At 49.0% G+C, this 25,907-nt stretch overlaps 1 protein-coding gene across 3 annotated transcripts in view; it reads right to left on the reverse strand.

The window, feature by feature from the left end:
* The window catches only part of NBN (nibrin), a 732,941-nt gene that overhangs the window by 474,723 nt on the left and 232,311 nt on the right, over positions 1 to 25,907 (reverse strand). For all 3 annotated transcript variants that reach the window (XM_069621324.1, XM_069621323.1, XM_069621322.1), the window contains exon 7: positions 18,686 to 18,879. In XM_069621324.1, coding sequence (XP_069477425.1) covers positions 18,686 to 18,879 — 194 coding nt within the window. The remainder of the gene's footprint in view (positions 1 to 18,685; positions 18,880 to 25,907) is intronic.

The raw sequence follows: 25,907 nt of genomic DNA on the forward strand, positions 1-25,907 counted from the left end.
GCTCTGGTGGAATGGGCTCTCGGACGGCCAGGCAGCCGTCGGTTTGCCAACCGATGACAGTACATGATACAGCCGGAGAGCCATCTGGAAATGGAAGCCTTCGAGAGAGCCTTCCCCTGATTGACAGGTCCAAAGTTCACAAAAAGTTGTGACGTCTTCCGAAAACTCTTCGTGCGGTCCACGTAGAACTTCAGCGCTCTAGCCACATCCAGCGAGTGCAAAGTCCTTTCAGCCGGTGACGAAGGCGACGGGAAGAAAACAGGTAACACCAAGGGTTCATTGAGGTGGAAGTCCGACGGCACCTTGGGCATGAAGGAGGGGTGCGTCCTGAGCACTACCCTCGTGTCGTGAAAAGTCAAGTACGTGGCTTGCAGGAAAGGGCCTGGATCTCTCCCACCCGTCGTGCGGAGGTGATGGCCACAAGAAACTCTGTTTTCCACGACAAGAACTTCAACGGAGCTGAGTGCAGAGGTTCGAACGGAGGTCCCATGAGCTTGGTCAGCACCACGTTGAGCTCCCACGCCGGGGCGGGGCCTTCACCGGCGGGAACGATCTGAACAGTCCCTTTATGAATTCTTTCACCAGACGATGAGACCACAAAGACGTCCGTTCCGTGGTTCTGGTGTATCGGGAGATCGCAGCAAGATGAATCTTGATGGAAGCGTGCGCCAGCCCAGCCTTGGCCAGCATCAGCAGGTACGGCAGTACTTGAGGAGCCGTAATCCATAGAGGGTTAATCTTCTGTGCGTGGCAGCAGACAGAGAACCTCTTCCATTTGTGTCCGTAGCATTTAAGAGTTGAGGACGCCCTGGCCTTTGCAAGAACCTCTCTGCAGTCGGCCGGTATGTCGTAACCTCCAAACTCTAACGCTGCAGGAGCCAGGCCTGCAAGTTCAGCGACTTCGGGTCGTGGTGGAGGATGGCGCCTCCTTCCCTGGAGAGAAGATCCGCGTCCACTGGCAGCTTGATTGGCGGGGACGCTGACAAGTCCAGAAAGTCCGGGAACCATATCTGCATCGGCCACGCAGGTGCGACGAGGATCATCCTGCACCGTGACCTCTTGAGCTGGTTGATGAGCCGGAACAGCAGCGGCAATGGAGGGAATGCATATACGAACAGGCCCTCCCAGGGGAACGAGAAAGCATCGCCCATGCTCCTCGGCTGGGGAAACCTGCTGGCGAACCTCCGGCACTTGGAGTTTGTCGCCATCGCAAACAGATCGATCTGGGGTGTGCCCCACCGTCGGAAGAGGCGGTCCACTAGATCCTGTTGCAGTTCCCACTCGTGGCACGAGCGCAGCTCCTTGCTGAGCGAGTCGGCGATGGTGTTTTTTATCCCTGCCAGATGAAACGGCACCAGAAACATCCCTTGGGCGACGGCCCAATGCCAAAGATCCTGAGCCTCCTTGGACAGGGCTGGGGATCTGGTACCGCCCTGCTTCCTGATCTAGAACATGGTGGTGGTGTTGTCAGTGAAGATCCTCACTACCTTGCCCTTGAGGGACGGAAGAAAGGACCTGAGGGCCCAAAACACTGCACGGAGTTCCAGGACGTTGATATGGAGGGACTTCTCCGTCGGCAGCCAAAGGCCCCTCGCGTGCAGATTTTTGGTGTGTGCTCCCCACCCTTCCAGGGAGGCATCCGTGGTCACTGTCTTCTGGTGGTCCGGGGTCTGGAAGTCCATGCCCGCCGTCAGATGCGCGCGGGTGCCCCACCACCGGATCGCTCGTCGGAAGCTCTCGTCGAGTGTGATCCTGTCCTCAAAGCTGCCCGTCGTCTGGATCCAGCGAGCGTCCAGGAACTCCTGTAACAGGCGCATCCGAAGCCTGCACAGGCGGATGAGATAAATGCAAGAAGACATCATTCCGAGGAGGGACTTGATGGACCTCACCCTGGCCGCATTCGCAACCAGCATCCGCTGCACCTTGCCCAAGATGGCCCTCGTCCTTTCCTCCGATGGAGAGGCCAGAAGCGCCACTGTGTCGAGCTTCGCTCCCAGAAACAGTGCATCTTGAGCGGGCACCAGGTGGGACTTGGCGTAGTTTATGGAGAATCCCAGGTCCGTGAGTAGTTGGACGGTCCTCGCCGTGTGCTCCGCGGCAAGCTCCTTTGTCTTTGCTCGGATGAGCCAGTCGTCCAGGTAGGGGTAGACGTGGATCCCCTCCAGGCGCAGCCGCGCTGCCACCGGTGCGAGGCACTTGGTGAACACCCTGGGTGCCGACCTCAATCCGAAGGGAAGGGCTCTGAACTGTTAGTGACGCCCTTGGACCACGAATCTGAGAAACTTTTGGTGTCCCTTTAGGATGGGGATATGGAAGTAGGTATCCTCCAAATCCAACGACGACAGGAAATCGCCCTCCTCCAGTTGACCCAGGACGTGCTGGAGGGTGACCATCCGGAACTTCTGTGCCTTGATGAATTTGTTCAGTCGTCGTAGGTCCAGGATGGGACGCCATCCTCCCGTCTTCTTCTTCACGAGGAAGTATCTTGAGTAAACTCCGGAGCCCCGAAGCCTCTTTGGGACGAGCTCGATGGCGCCTTTCTTGAGCATCGCCTTTACCTCCAAGAGAAGTTGAGGGACGTGATGTTCCTTCCTGGCCACGGGGGGGACGCGCGGGCACTTCTTTAGAAACTCGAGCGCGTGACCCTGGGCCAGGGCGTCCAGCACCCAACGGTCAGTGGAGATGGACTCCCACACGCTGACGAAGCTCGCCAGCCGGCCTCCCACCGGGGTGCTTCGGTGGGGGCCCGACCCCACGGCCGGTTCAGTCCTGCTTCGACGAGGCTTTGCCACCTTGTCCTCCTTGGCGACAACGGCGGGGTCCGCCCGACTTGCCTCGTCCCCTGTAGGCTTCCTGTGACGACGAACGGGCCGCGTGACGATAGGTGGAAAATCCGCCACCAGAACCTTTGGAGGCACCCTGCTTGCCTCCGCCACTCCGAAAGGGCAGCCGTCATTGCTGGAGGACACCAAGAGCCCGGGCAGTCTCCGTGTCCGTCTTGATGGCTTGTAGAGAATCGTCCACTGTTTTCCCAAACAGGTTGCTCCCGTCGAACGGCATGTCCAAGACTCTGGTCTGCACGTCCTGACGGAAGTCAGTTGCCTTGAGCCATCCACGCCGTCTAAGGCACACGCCGTTGCCCAACTGGCGAAATCCAGTGTCAGCGATGTCCGTCGCTATCGTAATGGCGTGGTCCGACGCCACTTCTCCTTCCTGCAAGATCTCTAGGGCCTCCGCCCTCTTGTCATCTGGTAAGAAATCCAGCAGGGGGGCGATTTTGTACCACAACTCCCTGTCGTAGCGGGCTACGATAGCCAAGGCGTTAGCAGCCTTAATCATCGTCGCTGCCGATGAGATGACTCTGCGTCCCATCGTGCCCAACTTCTTTCCCTCGCCGTCCGGCGGGGAGGTTGACGTAGAGGCCGAGGCCCCCTCGCTTTCTTCCTGGCCGCCGCGGAGACGACCGAGTCCGGGATCGGCTGTGCTCGAAGGCACAAGGGGGCCGCGTCCGGGACCCGGTACTTCTTCTCGTACCGATCCCTTCTCGCAGGCTTTGTGGATGGGTTCTTGAGGAGGGCGAGGCCCTCATCCCAGATATCGTCCAGTAGAGGTACAGCGAGGACCGTCTTCCTCTTGGTCTTGCACCGTTGATAAAGGAAACCTTCCTTCTTCTTCTCTTCCGGGCAGAGCTGGAAAAGCTCGGATGCCCTGGCGATCATGGCATGAAACGATCCAATCTCGTCGGGCGGGGAAGCCTGGGGAGGAGGTGACGACGGGAGATCCTCGCGGCCGTGTCAGTCCCTGTATCATCCCCACGGGTCGTGGACGGGGAGGAGGGCTGAGCAGGGCGCGATGGTTGAAAAGGAGGTGGAGTATGAATCCTTCTTCTCTTAGGAGGAGGGCTCCCAGAAGGGCCTGGCTCCGGGTCCCCCGTCGGGAGAGGTTCCTCCGTTGGTGGTAACAGCAATCTCGTCCTCATCTCCGAGCATAAGGACTGTATAGCCAACAAAATGGCAGCCGAGTTGTCTTGCGGCACTGGTTGAGGGGAGTCCGACGGGCGGTCAGGAGCCCCGTCGGCACCCTCGACGTTCTCGTCGTCTCCTACGTCGGGGTCCCTCCCGACGGGCTGGTCTTCTTCCATGCCAACGCCGTGGCTTAAGACTTCGATCAGCTCCTCCTCAGAGGTTGAGGCCGAATCCACGACGACCTCCTGCCCCCCCTTTTTCTTCTCCGTCGGAGGTTTCATGGGGGTCCTGTCGATGGGCATGAAAGAGGACTCCCTCCGCGGTGGCAGGGAGACCCTGGTCCCCGAGGTCGCCACCACTGGTGTAGCCTTCACAAGCTGAGCCAGGGCCACCGCGACTGTCTCGATAGAGGCCTTGGCCGGATGGATTAAGGCTTTCACCACCTTAGGTGCGCTCACCGCCTTCTCCTTGGGGGGAGGGTCACCACCTCGCTCCCCCTCCGATGGGGCCTTCGAGCTCGACCGGGGTCTCTCCAGGAGCTTCGCCGGGTGCTCGGCCTTCATTTTACCCGAGCCAGAGCGTTGGCTCGTGGTTGATGGCGCCGGGGAGGATGCGCCCTGCATGGTGCCCGTAGAGCCCGACTGTTCGGCGCTCCCGGTGCCAGCGGGCTCGCGGTGCTTGGCCTTCTGTTGGACCCCCGTCGCCGGGGCGCCCTCAAAGGTCTTAGAAGACCGCTCGGACTTCTTCTTCTTCTTCTCGCCTGACGGGCTCTTCCCTTCCAGCCAGTTGGCGAGACGCAGATGGCGGTCCTTCATGGTCCGCGCCGACATATTGCCGCAAAACGCGCAGTCCTTCTCCACGTGCGTCTTGTCCTCATGCAGGCAGTAGAGGCAAAGGGAGTGTTCGTCCTCTTTAAAGACATTCTGAAGCTGGCATCCAGGGTAGACCCTGAACAGCTTTCCGGGCATCGAGCTTCCCTTCTCCTGGGCCATGATCGAGATGGGCCTGAGAAACTTCTGGAGTCCTCCAAAAGCGTGGCTCGACGAAGTCTTCACCCTTGAGGGGCGTAGAAGAATCCGAGACGGGTCCCAGTTGATCGGATAAAGAAACGGTGGAGCGTGAGGCTCTTTTGACCGAAAAAGAGAACATTTTCCTAGGAAAAAACGCGAAAAAAGCACTAAAGCTCGAGAGCAATAGCATGAGGATCCCAACACTTGAACGTGCGGTAAAAATCTGAAGATGGCTGCCAGAGGCGGGGCTTAGGGAGATGGCAGTCATTGGCTGTGGTCAGTATGACGCAGAGATCAGTGATTGGTTACTACTACGAAAGACAGATCAGAAACGAAACTGATACTGATTTTTCTTTCCGAGGATTCCCAGCCTGACGACGGGGAATATTCATGAGCATGTGAATCCATGCCAGACCCCATGCTGGAGAAGTTTGTGACCTGGGATGATGTTAAGACACATTTAGGAGAGACTCCACTACAAAAATTACAATATCTCAGATTCCGCTCAGCGGTGGTGGCAGTGTGGATTGGGTTCCCGCAAGAACCACCATCACACCAGTGTCTGAATTATGTGATCTTCTCTGGTACAGTGAAAAAAACCGCCTCGGTTCTATATAAATTGACACTGTCGACAAGGAGGGTAAAATCGCTGGTTACCAGGAAAGAGTGGGAGAGGGACCTAGGTGTCACTTTCACTGAGACGCACTGGTTGCAAATGTGTAGGCTTACCAAACAAGTATCACTCAATTCCAGGTACAGGTTGATTCATTATAAAATACTGAAAAGAGTGCATCTCACCCCAGCCCGCTTGAAGAAATTTTATGTAACAGCAGAGGGGAGATGCCCTAGATACGGTAGCGAGGATGCTGATTTAATGAGTGGTCCTGCAGTGCACTCTGCATGTACTGGGGTAAGTTATGCGATGCATTAGAAGAAATGGTGGATCAACCGGTTAGATGGGAACATATAATGTGTATATTAGGCTATGTACATAAAATTAATGTGTTGAAGCGTAAACTCATACATAGGACTGTTGCTAGCTAAGCGTGCTATATTGCTACGGAGGAAGAGTAAAGACCCCCTACGATTGAGGAATGGGTGCGTGATATAACCTGGGCACATGATAAGGAAGAATTGTACTCCAGCCTTCTGCCCCTTACTAATTGACCAAGAGATGTGTTGGGAGGTTTTCGTCCGTACCTAATTAATAAAGGGGATAATGTGAGTGATGGTGATTTAGCAATGTAAACAATTTGTTCACCTGGTTTTCCGCTTCTGATTATTAATGATACCTGTACAATTTATTTATTTGCATTTTTAAAGTGCTCACACAGCCCGTGGGAATCGAGGCGCTGTTCCAGGAATATTTTTTTTTTAGTTGCCTAATCGTTTTTTGTTTTAGTTGCCTATTTATAACGTGCTTAAATACCCAGAGGTTTCTAAGCGCGGACCCGGGGAACGAACCTATGTGGCTTCGTGTCATCTTGCTTCCAAGGCGAACACGTTGCTGCTGAGCTATTCTCCCGGGACTTTGTTTGAAACGTGGCTGCATAATGTTGTATCTCTGTGTAAGTTAAATAAAGTTTTTTTTAAAAAAAGTTGAAAACCCGGTTGCTCCAAGAAGCTGAAGCGATAATGGAACCAGATGGCGGCTGACACTCACCCTAATCCCCTGCCTCTGTAGAGGACTCAGATCCCCAATTGGTGCTTTCCCTGCACCAGAAGATTACATTTGGGACTCAATGTAAAAGGCTTAAATTCTCCAGTTAAGCGTAAATCAAACCTACAGCGACTGAAAGACCCGGACAGTTCTGTCGTATTTCTTCAGGAGACTCACCTGACCCCACCAGACTTCGCTCACCTGAGCACGAGAGATTTTCCAAAGCAACTCCTGTCATCCATCGGAACTAAAAAAAGGGGGTACAGTAATCCTCCTAGCGAGGAGGGTCCCCTTTGTGGAGCTAAAGACGGAACATGGCCTGGAAGGACGCTATGTGGGAGCCAAAGGTATGCTATTTGGCAAGCTTTATACCTTGATCTCTGTATACGCGCCCCAACGAGGGGCAAGAGGCTTTCCTGCAGGAGCTTGAGTCCGAACCGACCCCCTTTGTCGGGGGCCAAGTGGTAATAGGTGGAGACTTTAATGCGGTGCCAGATCCTTTGGCTGATAAAACTCACCAAGCCACATCAAGGGACATTAAAATCGTACTGGGGTTCTTATGCCTGTTTTAAGACCTTGGGGGTAATTGATGTCTGGAGGGTACTGAATCCGCGGGAAAAATATTTCAGATATTTTGCTCACGTACATAGCACCTCATCCTGCATAGATCTGCTACTAGCCAACCCCTAGCTCATGCTGTATGTGGACGAAGTGGACATAGGAACGAGGGAGGTATCAGATCATGCCCCAGTCCTCCTGACAGTCCGAATTCTTGACCTTGAGCTCCCCCTAAACACCCATGGAGTTTAAATGATCCGATCCTTAATGATATGTCTCTTAGGGAACGGGATTGCAAAGGCCATCCGAAATTACTTCCGGGAGAATCTCATAGGACCCACCTCGATGGCGACAGTGTGGGAGGCCATGAAGGCAGAAATCAGAGGGGAACTTATAGCCCATGCAGTGGCCTATCGGAAGTGCCGATTTGAGACAAGGGTTTGGTTGGAGAGGGAGGTAACGGGGCAGAAAGTAGGCACAAAAAGGGTTTATCTCCTAAGGCGCATCAGTCCCTCCAGGAAGCCCACAACAGATTGGAGGCGCACTATGCGGAGGAAACGGCACACATAACCCTTATTTGTTCTTCTCAGAACAAATAAGGGTTACTATGCCATGGGTAATAAAGCCAATAAATTCCTGGTTAGAAAGTTGGCGAAAACTCAACAGCGAAACACAATAGCGGGCCTGTGGGACATACAGGGGATAATACAATACTCAGAAGATGCTAAAGTGCAGCTAGCAGCATCTCACTTAATAAAGATGATGTCAGCCCCTCCCCGAGTTACTGCAGATCAGAGGCAGTATGTAGATGGGGCTGCCCTCCCGCACCCTGCCAAGGCAGATAGGGATACCCTGGGCTCAGCAATCATGATTGAGGAAGTGGACTCTTATAAGATTCTTCAAGGCTAGAGGTCCGGGCCCTGACGGTTTAATGCCCACGTTATATAAACTCTATCGGGACCAGCTCCTAAATCCTGTAACAGATCTTTTCAACTCTTTTCGGCAGACTGGATGCACAAAGCCATCCATGCAAGAGTCCACTACTATTCTGTTGCTAAAATCTGGCCAAGACCCTAGAGATTGCGCCTTCTACATGCCAATCTCGTTGTTGAATATTGACGTTAATATTAACTCCAAGATCTTGCCCAATATGTCCTCTCTGAGATAATCAACGCGGATCAAACCGGATTCATACTGGATAGAAACACAGGGGAAAATGTTTGCCAGGCCTTAAACCTGGTGGAAATAGCGACCTCAGAACGCCGTAAGATGGCAGTGGTGACGCTAGACGCCACCAAGGCATTCATCAAGTTTGACTGGGCCTTGATGCCACTAACCCTTTAAGCATTCCACTTAAGCCATTCTTCCAGAAGATGTTCCTGGACAACTATGGTTCCCCTAGGACTGCACTGCAGGTGAACCAAAAGCAAACAGCCCCCATATCTGTCACATGTGGGACAAGGCAAGGGTGCCCCCTTTCCCTGCTAATCTTTGCCCAATGGGTTCGCAATAACCCGGCCATAGAGGGGGTTAGGATAGGCCGCAGCCATTATAAGCTGTCCCTGTATGCGGATGACGTGATGCTTACCCTCACAAACGTTCAATCTTCCTTGCAATAGTCCTTCATTAGATGAGTTGCAGGTTTTCAGGTCAACGATCACATTTTGTTAATGGGTGATATTACAACCAATAAAATTAACTTTCTCCCAAGATTTATTTACCACTGCTCAGTGCTCCCAGTGGAGATCACACAAACTCCCCTAATCCGACTGCAGCAAAAGATCCTCCAATTTATACGGCGGGGCGGAAAGTCTAGGATTCCTAGAAAGGTAATGATGGGCAATGCCCGGTTGGGCGGGATGGGGTCCCGAGCCTGTGCTACTATTATGCAGTGGAGCGGTGCAGCTGACACACTTTCTTGCCAGGCTCACGCCCATCAAACCCCGAGATGGGTAGAAATGGAAAAATACAGAGTGCCACTTCCCCTCAGTTCTCTGCCGTACACCTCCACCCTAGCACAAAAACACTGGCCCGGATTACTGTCCTCCACAAAAACAATGGTGAAAACATGGGACTGGGTGATGGAAAAGCCGGTAATGCAGAGGGGTGTAGGTCCACGCACCCCAATCTTCCATAACTTTACTCCAGGCATTTGGACCGCCGCATTTAGGCGATGGTCACAGGGGAGGGAGGGTGCCGGTTACAGGCTACAATTCCTCTCTCAACTCTTTGATAGCAGTTTGCCCCGGTCCTTTGTAAACTGCAAGGACAGGTTCACCATGTCCGTGGCGGGTAGGTTCAGCTCTGGCCAAATCGGCACTGGTTAGTTCACCCACTGGTTTGTCAGAGGGCTACACGTAACCTCGGATCCATCGAGCTTACTTTGCTAGAGAGTACACAAGGGGGGAAGCTTTTCCAGGCTGTATAAATTCCTGCAGGTGGACAGGTGGATATGTGGACGCTTCGCCCCCAATACATGGCCCAATGGTAGGCGGACCTAGACCATTCCATAGAGAACCAGACATGGGTGGACATTTGGACAAGAAATGACTCCTCCTCCAAATGTGTGACCAATAAGGAATTTGCCTTTAAGTTGAGACATCGGTGGTATTACCCCCCCGGGGAGGTTGCACTACATTAAGAGTTTGCTAAACCCAGCTTGCTGGAGGAAATGTGGGCCTCAAGGGACATATCTACACATGTGGTAGGAGTTCCTCCGTATTCGAACATTTTGGGAGAAAGTGGTTGAGTGAATTAAAGCTGTCACTCAAGTTCAACTCCCCATGGAAGCCAAAGTGACCCTGCTGGGGGTACCAGTCCCGGGGGTATACCCGAGGTCAGGGGTGACAGCCAAGCTAATCAATCAGCTCCTCCTGGCTGCAAAGATTACAATTGCCCGGGCTTGGAAATCTCCTGAAGGCCGAGTGTTACCTCAGTGGTGGGCCAAAATCTGGGACATTCTAGTGGCAGAGAAGGTCACAGTGGCCAAAGAAGGGGTGTTGCACCAGTTCACTGACATTTGGTCTCCGATCCTGGAGTACAGCGTGGATTTTCTGGCCCAGGAGCAAAAACCCTGCCTAGTGGCGCAGTTCCTGCACAGTTATTAAAGTTTTGTGCGATTCACAGGGTCCTGGCAGAGTTGGGCAGGGGTGGGAATGAAAGATACAGAGTGGGAATGAAAGATACAGGGTGGGCAGGGTGGGAATTGCACAGGGAGCGCCGTATTAAGTGTTTATGTCTGTCTGTTCCCTATTGTTGGGAAAATGTTATACAAAAGCAACCAATTTTAAATAAAGTTGGTAAAAATAAACTAACAAAAGAATAGGGACCAGGACACAGTCTATGGGGAGACTTCTGCCTGTTCCAACACTGGGATTTTATGCATTGTTCAACAAGAATTTTCTTCAAAGTTCTTGTAACACAATAGGCTATCCTTCCAATTCTTTGTATCTAGTTGTAGGTTTCACTGTCATGACCCTTGCCCCTGGCCCTCACTGGCATGTCAGCCTTCCAGTTAGGGCCAAACCTCATCCAAGACTCTCTTGGAGTCAGTCCTTGGCGCCAGGCTCATAACCATCATGAAGACCAACACTAGAATGGGACTATTTACTTGGGACTATTTAACTTGGGGGGCGAAGGGGGGGAGAGTTCAGCCAACATGGAGGCACACACATAGCTCAGTTACAAGGAACTGAGCTATGCGTCTAGTCTTTTGGGCGTGGCAGGCCTGGGACTACTTTACCTGGACTACTTTGGGTGGGGCAGGCCTGGGACTATTTTACCTGGACTACTTTACCTGAGACTATTTAAACCACACTCAAACAGCAGAACATGCTTTGCGTTATTCTGCTTTGGGCAGCGTAACGCTCACTGTGTCCAATTCTTTGATGCCAGTTTACCTGAAACCAAGGACCTGCAGAGAGAGAAAGAACACTACGAAACTTACCTGGAACAGTATCCTGTCTTCAATCCATCGCTGACTTCAGTTCCACTCACCTGAAGGTACGAACTCCATCATCCGGCACCACATGCATCCTGGAATACCATAACCTGGAAAGAGGAGAAAGAAAGACAGCATTAGTAAGCTTTTACTCACGTTTCCTCCCGAATGAAGAAAGCCACACAATTCTTACGTGGGTAGTCATCTCCTGGTCAGTATCATTGCTGGAACATTACGGCATTCGGCAAGGAACATCGCAACCTGCAAGAAGAGAAAAGACACAGGTTAGCAATATAAAAGGCGAAACAGCGCTGCGCATCGCGCATTACTCACCGGACAGCATTGTGCACACCGCGCTTTCGCCTACCGGCCCATGCTCATCTTCAAACTGCATGACAACACCAAAATACCTTTCCATATCTAAAAGGAAAGGAGCAAGACATTATTATTTAAACTAAGAGGAACATAAGAACTGCATATAAAGACTGTAAAGCAGCAAACCTACGGAGTTGCAGCAGGCCTGGATTCCCACAGGGGGGCTTGCACCAGTGAAGTAACTTGGTCGCTGCTCGCCCCCCACATCTACGCGCCCCTGCCATGAGGAGAAGGAGGGAAAATCCACCTTTTACAATATGAAGGTGAGGAGAAGGCCCAAGGGGGAGGACGGAGTTGAGGCCAAGGGAGGTGGGAAAACAAAGACAATCTGGTATTGAAGCCAGCTCTCCTATATTGCAGACCCATCTTTAACCAGAGGCCTTACCAAGGGACCGGGAGAGGGTTCAAGAGTGCAAATTATTCAACCAGGGCTGGGTAGCATCCCCGTGGATACCAGGTGAGCGTAACATTCACACTCCCCTTTTTAACAAAGAAAATAGTCTATTGGTGTGAACTTTTCCATTCCTCCAGGATTTCTTGAACACCAAAAAAATAACTCCTTTCTGTTCCAACTTCGAGGTAGTAGGACTCCTCAAAGTTTTGTGATCCTCAGACAGGTTACTTTTCTTTCTCTCATGTTATTTTACAAAGAGGTCTGTTCACCCTGGTTTGTCAAAGTTATGTGGCGCTCGTAGCTCTGATTCAAATTGTTAATATCTTTTTCCTTCCCCCTCTCATAAGGTATGTGCACACTCGGATTTCTCAGGCGCCCATAACCTTGATAGCTTCTCCAGCTGTCACACACAATGTTTGTATCTTGTAACGGTATATTCTCTGTCTGGTTTCTCAGGCTCCCGTAACCTCGTCGGCATTTCAGAGTCTTCACTCAATGTCTCTGTCCGGTTTCTCAGGCTCCTGTAACCTCGTAGGCTCTCGTAGCCTTCACTCAATTCTTAGAGACAGAAGAAATGTCACTGTTTGGTGGTTTCAACAGAGAAACAACAACAGTCTTTCCAGCTCTGCTACATGCAGATAATGTAAGTTGGACCGGGAGTTGCTTGTCGGAATGGGAGTCCTTGTCCCCGAGAAGGGAGTCGGGGTCCCACTTGCCCAGACCCCTTGGGAGGGTCTTACTTTGTGAGTCCAACTCCCTAGCTTCAAAGGGAGAGGCTCCCCTCTGGGGAAAAGGGAAGAATAGTCCAGATTTGTCACAATGCCAAGTCAAGCAAACACAAATTCCTACAAAATATAAGATAATCTACAATAAGTAGAGAAAGGGCCAATAACAGAGGGTAACATAGTATTTTTGATGTACTATCAGGTATTATAGGTCAATGATGAACATAAATCTCTGGGGCCAGCAGGGTCCACACACTATTTGGTAATACTTGTGGAAGTGGTCTAAGAAGAATACCCAGATCTCACTCATCCATTCCTTGAGTGATTCGGGAATACAGTCAGCACCTGAAGAAGGGAAAATATCCAAGGCCATAAGGGGAGAAATATTCATGGATGGGGAAAACAAGGATGCTCACTCAGTCAAAGAAAAGACCTATGTCACCAGTAAGAGAAGACATAGTCCATAATCAGTGTTTTAAATGTCCTGCATTAGTGAGTGAAATCATACCGCAGACACCAACCTGTTAAGACAGCAAATGCTTGTGGTCCATTCAGTGACACCAGCAGAAAGGAAATAAAGCTTCGGGTTTGCAAGCCGCCATGTTAATTTGCAGGATCCCAACCTGGCAGAATAGCACATGGGCCTATTCTCCTTAATGAATACATAATACAGGTTTGGAAGGCTGGACACCAGCCAAAATAATGGGAAGGAGGTGGAAACAATATGCAAGCTCTAATTATGCTACACAAGGATTATACAGAAACAGATTTACGAACCAGAGCCCGCATTGTTCAATATTTATATCAATACATGCATAACAAGAGGCAGGAGACTGCTGACTTGGTGGGGCAGTGTTTATGACAGAGTGGTGCTGTATGGAGGGGAGTTGGAGAAGGAGAGCATAGAGAGCAGAACTTGGGTTGGAAAAGCCAAGTATGCCAAAAAGACAGATAAGGACAAGAAGGAGAAGTAGCTCGAGAACACAACCTGTTTTGGCCAAACCAAAAAGGGAATTCAGCGAAATGCAAATGAGAAAGGGAGGTAGCTAAGTCCATGGATTCAGAGCTCAGGAAAAGCCAGGTTTCAAGCTTTTCCTTGCAAGCTAGAGCGAGGCCTGGTGATAGCCTCTGTCCAAAGACTGGAAGGGGACACAACCTATGATTACTGAGGCAGTGAAAGTGATGCTAGCTGGCAGCTATGGTCCAGACTCTGGCAGGGGTTTTGAGGCCACCAGCCCAAGGAAAGAAGCCCTGTAATACTGAGATGCTTGTGGGTGATGCCAAGGTCAATAGCCCAAATAAAATCTTGCTGTCTTTGCAAACATGGCTAGGGGCAAGAAAGTTCTAACTGGAAGGGCCCCCATATTCAGAGAAAAATGCAAAGGAAGAGGAAATTGTAACTAAGGCTTCGGCCTAAGTCTAGGTATACAAAGTATGTTGGCCAAGGGGGCTGAGTGTCTCCCAGAGCTAGTAGATAAACATCCCAGGAGAGGTAAAGCATATCATAAAACGGTTGACCTGTGTTACATTTAAGGTCAACGAGCTAGGCCGGTAAAGCCTATACAATGTATGTTCAGATTTAGTTATACAGTTAATTAGTGACATGTAGATGAAACGATACGAGATTTCAGTGATGATACAGTGAATATGACACGTCTAGCTATAGTGGAGTGTTGCAGGGTATGTCATTTTATCACCGGGCCTGAGCGAAGAGCCAAGCTTTTGTTTTCTTTCTAAAGGTCCAAAACGAGGGTTCAGCTCTCAGTGATGTGGGCATGGAGTTCCAGAGCTTAGCTGCTAGGACCAGGAAGCTAAATCCGCCAGCTTTTTGTAATTTGTATTTGGGAATGTTGGGACAATGTAGGTAGTTTGACCTAGTAGGTCTAGTTGATCGTTTCCTGGTGAATTTATCAACTAGATATTTTGGAGCGGTGTTAGAGAGGCACTTGTGCGTGATTACTAGAGTTCGAAGTGAGATTCTGTCACGCACTGGGAGCCACTGTATATCAAGTCTAGTAGCAGGTATGTGGTTGGTGCGAGGGATATTAAGGGCAGATCTAATTGCGTTGTTTTGGAGCACTTGTCATTTGTTCAGGTTCCGTTTGTTGGTGCATAGGTATAACGTGTTACAATGGCTCTGGCTAGAATAATGCAGCTATTGGATAAGAGAAATGGTTTGCAGGTATTGATCAATTTGGTTGTGTATGCAGTAGCCGAGGCAGTTGCGTTGACTTGCTTAGTGAGGGAGAGGGTGGAATCCAGGTATACGAGTAGAGTTTTGACCTCTCTGGAGACTTTAATGATGTTCCCATCGATGTTAAAGGATTTGTAGAGGGTATCTAGCTTGTTCAGAAGGGGCTGCGAGCCTATGAGAAGAAGCTCGGTCATCATTCAGGCAGAGGCCATGCATGGGTGGCCATCCATGCCTGGATGTGACAATAGATTCTGTTTATCATTTTGGAGTCTTTATTGTAGCAGCCTGTAAGAGAGATGAGGACTTGGGTGTCATCTGCATAATTAGTGTATGTGACACCCAAGTCATCTAGGTGGTGGAACAGGAACTTCGTAAAGATGTTGTATCAGGTGGGGGAGACGCAGGAGCCTTGTGGGACTACGCAGAAGATTGGTACTGGTTCGGCTGAGGCCAAGGGTGTGAAGACTCTCATAGTCCTGTTTGTTAAGAATGATTGGATCCATGCAGCAGTGTTTGGGGAGAAGGAGGCTGCGGTCAGGTGTTTGGTGAGTATGTTATGGTCGACTAAATCGAAAGCGGCTGAATGGTCTGGTCGCAGGAGGTTGGCCAGTTTGCCTTTATCTTTCGATTCGTCCATTTGGATTTTCAAGTCGAGGAGGGCCGATTCAGTGGCATGCCTTGGTCTGAATCCTGAATGTCGGAGGTGTAAGAGATTGTTGTCCTCAAGGTGCTTTTGGATTTGGATGTATGCCTCTCTGTCAAGCATTTTTAGGAGAAATGGAACGGATGTTATGGGTCTGTAGTTGGTGGGTGTTACGCTCACCTGGCTCCCACAGGGGTGTCGGACGGAACTGGAATCCCACGGTCTCCACCAGTGTGAAGCGTAGTGCAGAGATGACTGACTGGACTGGCCCACCTAGCTTCGTCTGCTTGACCCGTGGAATTAGTCTCCTAAAGACGGGGAAAGGGAATTAGCCACCCGTGGATTTGAGTATTAGCACCTCACTGCGTTCCCACTTATCACCCCGATATTCCCTTTCACAAAGCTCACCTTATAGTTTTGAATGATGAGCTCTCCATCCTGCGAGGAATGCAGGGGCGCGTTGATGGCCAGTTACCTCACTGGCTTGAAGATATTGGAAGAGTTCTAAAGAGTTCACAATGTCTGAGTAATCACTCTGTCCAATTCCTTTGTTTTCTGTTGCAGCTTAGATCCAAAAGAACATCGTCTTGTGGCAGCTGAAAGCGATCAGGTAAGAGTCTGTGTTATCCAACACTGTCCGGTAAAAGTTGCCAAGGTTAAACTTGCTGCTTTCTCTTTTCATGCAGGTGCGGTGAAAGAGGATTTGGCGTTCTGGTGATTAATACCTCCGGCGGTAAAATCAGGTAAATATATGATGGAAAGAGATTGCCCTTGTTTGTTCCCTTGGCTCACCTTGTCGTTTTTTCCTTGTTCTCCCTTAGGTGCTGGAATGCGGTAACGAAGTGATGGAGACAGCGCCAGACCGTGGTGGTGCTGCGAGGAACGGTAAGTATGGAGCGGCGCTGCTGCTGGCGAAGCGACGCGTTTAAAATTAAGTCTTTTTCTGGTTCAAAGATGAGTTGAATCCGAAATCAGGTAGGAAATCCAGTAATGTTCTTGTTCTAACCTTTCTTCTTCTTTCTCCTCCTTTCTAGGCGCTCTGGACTCGAAGCGGGCGTGGCAGGATGCTGGATGCTGACTGCAGGCACGGTGAGCGTCACGCTGCAGGATGCAGAATAACGCGAAGCATGTGCTGCTCTTTGGGTGTGGTTTAAATAGCCTCCAAAGTATTCCCAGGTAGTATTCCTCCACAACCACCTATTCCTCCACAACCATGCCCAAGTAACAAAATAGTTCCCTAGGTAAAGTAGTCCCTTCCAAGCCTCACAAGGGCTTGGATTCCTTGCAGCATGGTCTGCATCAGGTAAGTTTAAACATATGAGCTTGGCGCCTATGGCGCCAGGACTGATGTCCCATATGAGCCTGGCGCCAAAGGCGCCAGGACTGTACCCAGATGGCCCCTAACAGGGGTTGCTGGGCTTGCTCCAGATGACATGATGCCTGCTTCCTGGGTTTATGGACTTGGTCTGAATGCCCGGGGGCAGGCATCATGACAGCGGGGGTATTTGGGTCCAGGTAAAAAAAATTTTTGCAAGGGCAAGACCCATGCCTCCTTGAGATTGTTTGGTACTGTGCAGATTTCAAAGGATGCCTTGATCAGGGATGTGATGAACAGCGCAAGATCCTTTGCTCCTTCCTTAATGAAGGTGGCTGGACAGATGTCCCCCTGGCATTTAAAGGGTTTTAGGCTGGTTATGATATCTTTGACCTCCTTAGTGGAAATCAGGGAGAATTGGAATGGGGGGTCAGAGATGGGCGATATGTTGTGTGGCTTGCTGAGGTTGTTACTCAAAGTAAAGCTTTGCTGTTTGGCTTCTATTTTGGATTGCAGCAGAGCTATTTTGTCAAGTAAGGCTTTTTGGATGTTGGCACACCATGAGGCTTTTTTAGTGCAGGATTCAGAAGGTGCAACAGGGGTCTCCAACTCCCTGACGATGGTAAAAGCTTCTTTTGAACCTAATTTAGCATTTTGGATTCTAACGTTGTAGGTCTCTCCTTTTGGTATTTAAAATGGCGTTGTGAATTTTTACTTGTTTAAGTCAGAGTTTTTTTTCCAGCAGGCTTCAAAGGATATTTTTTGTGCTACGTAAGGTTTTGAAATCAGTGGAAAACCACTTTTTTAGATGGGCTCTAGGTTTGTCTTTTCTCATTTTTAGCGGAGTGATTTTGTTTAAGGCCTGTAGTAATGTATTGTTATACGAGTCCACGAGCAAAGATGGGTCCTTGTCTGAGCCATTAGCCGGGTTGGTAATGGGCTGTAGCAAGGGCAGAAGATTATCAGTAGTGATGTTCTGCTTATTTCTAGCCAGGACTTGCGTGCGGGGCTAAGAGGACATGGGTTTTGGCAGTAAGCTGTCCTGGATGGTAAAGGATATGCACTGGTGGTCTGACCAAGCACAAGGCGAATTGTCAATGATCCTTCTGCTGACGCGGTGTTAGAAGCCGAGCTGAGAGAGGGTATTTTCTATGGCTGTTGGGTTCATATCATTAGCAACATGCAGGCCTAGATTGAAGTCCCCAAATATCATAATTTGGGAGCAGGGTTTGGTATTCCGTGAGAGGAGAAGAGTGATGTCTTCCTCAAAGGAGGCAATTGGGCCAGGTGGTCGATATAGGAGATGTAGTGACAGAGTACGTGAGGTTGACAATGGAAGTTTGACCGATAGATGTTCACCTGAGGGGAAGGGCTCCTTAGTGATCTCTCTGAGGCCTAGTTGTTTTTTTGCAATGAATGGAACTCCACCACCTCTGCCGATATTCCCATCAGCTCTGATGAGGGTGTAGTTCTCTGGGAGGGCAAGGGATAGAGATGGACCAGCGGCTGAGTGTACCCAATTTAGATTGGGGAACAAAAAACACAGATCCTAACCCAAACATTTTACAAAGCATACCACGCAAAATGTGTCCGATCTGGTCAATAATACTAATAACAATATTACCGCTTACCCTACCCTTATGTGCCTCACCCGAGTCCCTGGTCTATAAGCTGAGCGCGGGTCAATGCTGATACATTATTCCATCAACCTTATTTTAAAGCAATATCCCTGTTTGGGGTATTTTCACGTTCTCTAATGTATTTATACACATGACGTATTATACAAAAATACAATCTTTTTATGTAGTGACCGATGTAAATTAAATGTGAACATGTTTTGAAACAGAGTCGATAAAGAAAATCAGCGATTTCAAAAGGTTTTGCATAAATGATAAGACATGGTAACCTTTGCAGCAAGGCTGTAGTCGAGTCAATCCATTCCTTTGTTGTTTCACATATGGAGAGCTGTGAACTTGCATATCCTGCATCAATGACACAAGTTGCAGTGTTATCCAACAGTGGTGATATGTCTTTAGTTCCTTCATGCACCAGTTTTGCTTCCCCTCCTCCAAGAATAACCGCTGGACTTAGTTTCTTGTGCTACGATAGAAAAGAGAACATTTATATATTTTTCTCTTTTACAGGAATAGTAGACAGAATAAAGATCAAATACTTCAAAAGAACACCTTTGAAAATTAAATTCAGCAGAAAACAAACATATAACGAAAACAAGCAGTAGCTTATTAAACTTGTAATAAAATATTTTTCCAGGAGTGCTGCCAAGAAATAGATTGACAGGTTCACTCACTGCCTGTATACAAACAAGGCAGTAACAAACTCATTAAAAACAATGAGAATAAAGTACAAGAAAGTATACACATGGAAACCGAAAGTCAATGGGCCTCATTCCGAGTCGGGCGGTAGTGGATACCGGGCACCGGTAAGGAGATCGGTGCCGGTATTCCCCTACCGCCCGATTCTGAGGTCCCCTAACGGGACCCGTAAGGTACGTTTGGTCAGACCAAACGTACCTTATGGGTCCCATTAGGGGACCAGGGCGCAAATAACGGGCTTGACCATCGCGCGCCCGTTATTTGCGCCCTCCCCATTCCTATTGAGCTCTATGGGGGCTCAAATGGGAATGGGGAATGGTTTGGTCAATGGGGACTTACTGGTCCCTGCAAGGCCGGAATGGACTGGTAAGTCCCCATTGACCAACACCGGTGCCGGACCCGTTATTGGTGGCAGTCTTGTGCAAATAGCGCCATGACTACCACCAATCTTGTGATGACACCCAATGACTTTCATGGTAACAACAATCCATACCAGACACAAGCTTGTTTCAATTAAATGTGGGTTGTTATGTCCTCATGTACGATAAGGCAATGCTCTGGTTATCCTTATAACCTTGAGTCCTCCTCTTTCTCTTCCTCTTTTTCTTTGTGTTCTGAACCTTCGACTTGTGTGGTTTTACTTGGGTATCGAGCACAAGAAGAGGCTAAATAAAAGTGTGGTTAATGTGCTAGCATGTTTGCTGGTTTCTCAGACTCGCAGCGAAAACCTGTAGGTAGTAATTGGAGTGTACTGTTGTAATGACAGCTAATCAGCTGTAGCTGCTTTTGGACTCTAAATGGTTTCTTACTATTAGGCCTGTTGCTATTAGTGTGCAAGATATTTCTGCCACATCTAATGTTGCTTTGATGGTCCCGTTAGATTTTATTGTGCCTTTTTCAACCAGTCTGTCACCATGATTGTTATTCCTAAATTACGTTTTGATTTAAATGCTCCATTTCATTCGAAGATCCTAAACGACTGAGTGTGAATTCATTATTTATTTATTTATTTATTATTTAATCGTTCTTTCAATGTTAGTGCTGCACAGGTTTAATAGTTGCTGGTATCAAAAATGATGTTTGGCTTAAGTTGCCCTCAAATAGGTTGCTCCTGGCAGCGGCTCCGGCATCATGGAAGTACATCAAGCCCATCACTCAGCTTATCTTGCCACCTAGACCGGTTTTCTAGTTACATAATTGTATGTGCTTGACTACCGCAGCAGCACCATAACAGCCAAAGAAGTGGGTCAGCCGTCAAAGGGTGACTCTTGCCACCCCTCTCGATCAAACTACCCACTGCCAATTCTCAAACATTAAATATTCACCTCCTCTACAGACCCCCAAGCCCTATCTGTACCTTCAATGAAGATATTACCACTATTATCTCCGAGAAATTAAAAAAATCCTCACAAACCCTTGTGCTAGGAGATTTCAACCTAGGTTACAATGATATCAATGATCTTCAAGCCACTGCTGTAGCTAATACTCTAAAAGAACTAGGCTTCACGCAGAAGGTGAAGAATCCACCCATACCAAAGGGAGAACCTTGGACTGGATTTCCAGCCACAATTGCAATTTATCCATTACAACTATTGCCCCCAAAATTTGGACAGACCACCACCTAATCTCCTTTACAATTGAACCAAAAGACCCATAGCTCCAACTACCCTCGCCACAGCGACATTAATTAGAAACAAGAAAAATATCACGGCGGATAAAATTCTGCCACATATCCTACCCAAACTTAACCGTCTACCTAACTATGCTGATCCAGGCCTTCTAGTGGAGGAATTCAATAATGCTATGACCTTCGCTCTCAACAGCATTGCCCCGCTCAAACTTAGGAATAGCAAACCAAAAAAGCACCTGAACTCCTGATTCACTCCTCACCTAAAAAACGTAAGACTTCAGAAAAGAAAATACGAAACAGCATGGAACTTACATCCCACTGCGGAAAATAAAACCAATCTAATAAACATCTCAACGTTATACAAAAAGGATATCATCCTAGCCAAACAAGAAACCTACAATAACAGGATTACCCAAGCCAATTCCAGTATGAAGGAGCTCTTCTCCATCCTAAAAGAACTGGAAACGCCTATCGCGGCTCAGGATAACTCTATCAAAAATAAAACCTGGTGCACAAACATACAGTTGGCATTATCTAACAAAGTGGCCAACCTCCAAACTAAAATTGCTCTAAAGAAAGCCTCATTACCAGCCCAAAACTCGACTCCCGTGAACAAAACTACCACACCCATACCTAAAGAAACTACCCTATCCAATTTCTCTAAGGCCTCAGTGGTTGAGGTAGAGAAAACTATTCTGAGCCTCAAACCTTCCAATTGCAAAGGCGACCAATGCCCAGCACAACTGATCAAGGACGCTGCCAGAGATCTAGCTCCCTTCATCACAAAACTTTTCAATGCCTCCTTCACTACGGGCACCATCCCATGTAACTTAAAGGAATCCTGGGTACTCCCCCTTCTGAAAAAACAATCACTGGACCCTAACATTCCTACAAACTACAGACCCATCACCACGGTGCCTTTCTTACTAAAAATACTAGATAAGGTAGCCTATACCCAAATTCAGAACTTCCTTGAGGCGAACCAGCTCCTTGGCGTCCGCCAATCTGGTTTCCTACCCCAACATGGCACAGAGACAGCCCTCATTGACTTAAAGGCCCAAATGGACTCACTCAGAGATGAAGGCAAATTAGCCCTCCTCCTCCTACTAGACCTCTCAGCCGCCTTTGACCTGGTGGACCACAGAGTCCTGTGCAATCACTTGGACTCTGCGGCCCACTTCTCAGGGGAGGCCATAGCCTAAATACAGTCATTCCTCAGTGACAGGACTATGAGGGTGTTCTCCCCCTCAGCCGCAGCAGACCCAATACCCATCACCTGTGGAGTGCCCCAGGGCTCCTGTGTCTCGCCAACACTCTATAATATTTTCACAAAGCCACTCTTTGACGATCTTGACAATCTGGGTGTCACCTATACCAACTACACAGACGAGACCCAGATTCTCCTACCACTTACTGGGGATTACGGAGAAGATCTGGCTTTGGTGAATAGAATCTATATCATCGTGCAGGCATGGATGGCCACCATGGCCTATGCTTAAACGATGACAAAACAGAGCTCATCATCATAGGCACGGCAGCTCGCATTTCTAAACTTAACCAAAATTACTCAGCATTCATCATCGATGGGAACACTATTAGGGTCTCGAAAGAAGTAAAAACCTCACCAAACAGGTGAATTCACTGGCATCATCCACGGCCTATACATGTAAATTAATACGAGCCGGGAAACCATTCTTATCAGTTGACAGTTGTCTTATTCTAGCCAGAGCGCTTATCCTATCAAAGTTAGATTACTGTAACTCCCTTTACATAGGGTCTACCAAACAAATAATCAACAGAATACAAGTGCTCCAAAATAATGCACTTAGAGCGGCCCTAAGCATTCCCAGAAGAGCACATATCTCCGAAATAAGACGGAAATACAAATGGCTATCTACCCAAGAAAAAAAATCAACCTCAAAGCTGCATCCCTCATCCATAAATGCTTAAATAATAATACTCCCCGCTACATAACAGAACGATTCAGTAGAAAAAACCCTACTAGACCCTCTAGAACAACTAGCCCTAACGGCCTCCTAGTGCCCAAATTCAAACTTACCACTATTGGAGGATCCAGCTTCCCAGTTAAGGCAGCTCAATTATGGAATTCCCTACCCCATGCACTTAGATCTGACCTAACGTTCAACAAATTCAGACAGAACACAATAAAATGGCTCACTGAGATTACTATGTAACATGCACTTGCCCATGTAACCACCACATGTTTGGTACCTGATGATGTCTGACCTGCTACTTTGTAAAGTTAGTTCTATGATGATTGTTTGGCTATATACCGCCTGTACTTGCTACTGTCTCACCTTGTGGTGCCATGCTCTGTAAATGTGTAACTTCTGTAACTAAGCTGTAAACCTACTTGTTCTCATGCGCCCTGCTACCTCAGGGTCTGGTGCACACAACAAATAAATAAACAAACAAACAAACACTCCCATAGTTGAGCTCTGCGCTCCTACACTCGACCCCATCAGAACTGAATTTGGCAATACATCATTTGCCACCTGCACGGTGCCCGCCAACATCAAAGCAGCCTGGGACACACCCCTACTAAAACTAAACTCCCCTGAACCCCCTATAACTACAAACTCCCGCCCCATCAACACAGTGCCTTTCCTACTTAAAATCATCGACCGTCTAACCTATGCCCAAGTCCAACAGTTCATGGAGCAAAACCACCTGCTTGGTAAAAGGTAATCAGGTTTCCGGCCAAAGTACAGTACAGAATCCGCCCTACTGGACCTAAAAATACAAATGGACTCCATCCGTGATAACAGCAAACTAGCTATCCTACTCCTATTAGACCTCTCAGCAGCATTTGACCTGGTTGACCACAATATTCTCCGACACCACCTCAGCCAGTACTTCCGCTTCTCCCTGGAAGCCACCCTGTGGATCATCTCCTCTCTGAGAGGCCGGACCACGCAAGTCTTCATTGGGGATTCAGCAACTGATCCCATCCCTCCCCACTTGGTGTGCTGTAAGGGTCCTGCCCATTGCCCACCCTCTAAAATACTTACACAAAAACTCTTTTTTATCTTCTTGATTGTACAGAAATCATTTATACCAATTTTGCGAACGACATGCAAATCCCTATCACTCTCAGTGGGGACCACCACTCTGACACAAAATCAACTCTGTCTACAGTAGCATCCAAAACTGCATGGCTATTCATAATGTATGCCTCAGTGATGAAAAAACAGAGCCCCTCATCATTGACTAGCCATACCAACACAGACACCTGGATCACTCCTACTCGTCCTTTTGCATTGATGGTACCGCTAGCCCTGTGCTAAAACAAATAAAAATGCTAGGGGAACACCTTGAAGTAGATCTTTGGCAGTGAAAAATTGAGCTTCCCCTTTAAATTTAGTATAGCGCGCTGGGGCGCTGCCTCTGGCGTGGGAACGCCCCACCGAAGCCCCGCCCTCCGGCGCCTCACCTCAGTCCCCTTGGAACACATTGGACACTTAGATACCTGGCTACACTTATACATATTAGCCTTTGGCATACTAGCTGGGCAAGGTGGGTCAGACGTATGGAAGAAAGGGGACAATGGACTATGAATAGTCTAGTCCCTACAGTGAACAACTTTAATTACTCATGTGTCCCTTCCCCTTTCCTCCATCCTTGTGGGTGATTCAATCAAACAAGAAACATAGGGTGGAGCTGTGATAACCTGCTTCATATCTAGGAAGAAGCAAAACCGATTGACCAAACTCTGCATCGCGCCTGGAGCTGGTGTCTAGTGAGTAGTGCTTACAGAAGGATGACGGTGTTGCCCAAGTAGCTGCCTTGCTGATGACATCCCAAGAAAGATGTCTCTGAAACGCGACGGCTGTGGCCTTGGCTCTAACCGCATGAGCATGAATCCCCTCAGCAACAAGTTTGCCCATGGCCGTATACGCCTCCAAGATGGCCTGAACCATCCAATGTGCAATGGAAGCCTTAGAAGCTTGAGAGCCAGGGGATGAGCCCCCAAAGGTCACAAACAATGCCTCAGACTTCCTGTCCTGAAGGATTTCGTCTGAGAGAGATAGAACAGGGTCTCTTGAAGTCCAAGGAATGCAAGGCCCTCTCTGCCTCTGACTGCGGTTTCCGGAAGAACACCGGCAGGCAGATCTCTTGATTCAGATGAAATGGAGAGATCACCTTGGGCAAGAAATTTGGGTGAGTGCGCAAAATGACCTTGTTGTGAAACATGGTGAGGGGCTTGCACAAAGACAATGCCTGCAGCTCACTAACCCTGCATGAGGTGAGAGCAACCAATAAAACAATCCTTAGCGTCATCAAGCGGATGTCCACAGAAGCCATCGGCCCAAAAGGCTTGTGTTGCAAAGCCGCAAGAACCACACTGAGGTACGAGCCCGGATGCGGTCTACGCCCCGGAGGAAAAACCTAGGCTATAACATAAGGTGGGCCTTAGCCACTGGGTTGGCTGCCGAAAACACATACTTGCTGGAATTCTTGTAAGCCCCGATGACCACCAAATACATGCAGCAAGTATCCACCTGAATTCCAGAACGAGCCAAGTGTGCTGAAAAGGCCAGTACATCATCTAGAGGACAGGTGACAGGGTCCAGCCCCTTGTCGCAAGCCCAATGGCAGAACCTAGTCCATTTGCTCTTATACAGGGACAAAGTCGAGGGCCTCTTGGCCTGCTGGATGAAATCCCAGTTGTCACCTGAAAACTGAGCGTGCTGAAGCTGATTAGGAACCAGGCCGCCAGAGCAAGCTTGGCCGGGTCCGGATGTGCCACTGCCCCGCCCTGCTGCGTCAGGAAGCCCCAGCTGGGGATAAGAAGATGGACGGGACCCTGGGAGCACAACTACAGGAGATCCAAAAACCAGGGTCTTGAAGGCCAGTGGGGGGCAACCAGGATGAGGCTGCAACCCACAGTGCCCAGAACTTGCACAGGGTCTGTTGGAGCAGAAGAGTGGGTGGGAACTCATAACACCTGCGGCCGTGGCAACAGATCTGAAAGGTGTCTCCCATTGACCACCCGAACCTGACCTGCACACAAAGCAAACTGCAGGAACTTGGCATTCCGGGGGAAGCAAACAAATCCAGGTCTGCAAACCCCCCAACGATGGAAGAGGGGCAACAAGGAGTCATTGTGCAACTCCACTCATACGTGTTGAACCCCAAGCGAT

The sequence above is a fragment of the Ambystoma mexicanum genome, chromosome 5q (assembly GCF_040938575.1).
Source record: "Ambystoma mexicanum isolate Mex_15411 chromosome 5q, UKY_AmexF1_1, whole genome shotgun sequence".
Classification (NCBI taxonomy): Eukaryota; Metazoa; Chordata; class Amphibia; order Caudata; family Ambystomatidae; genus Ambystoma; species Ambystoma mexicanum.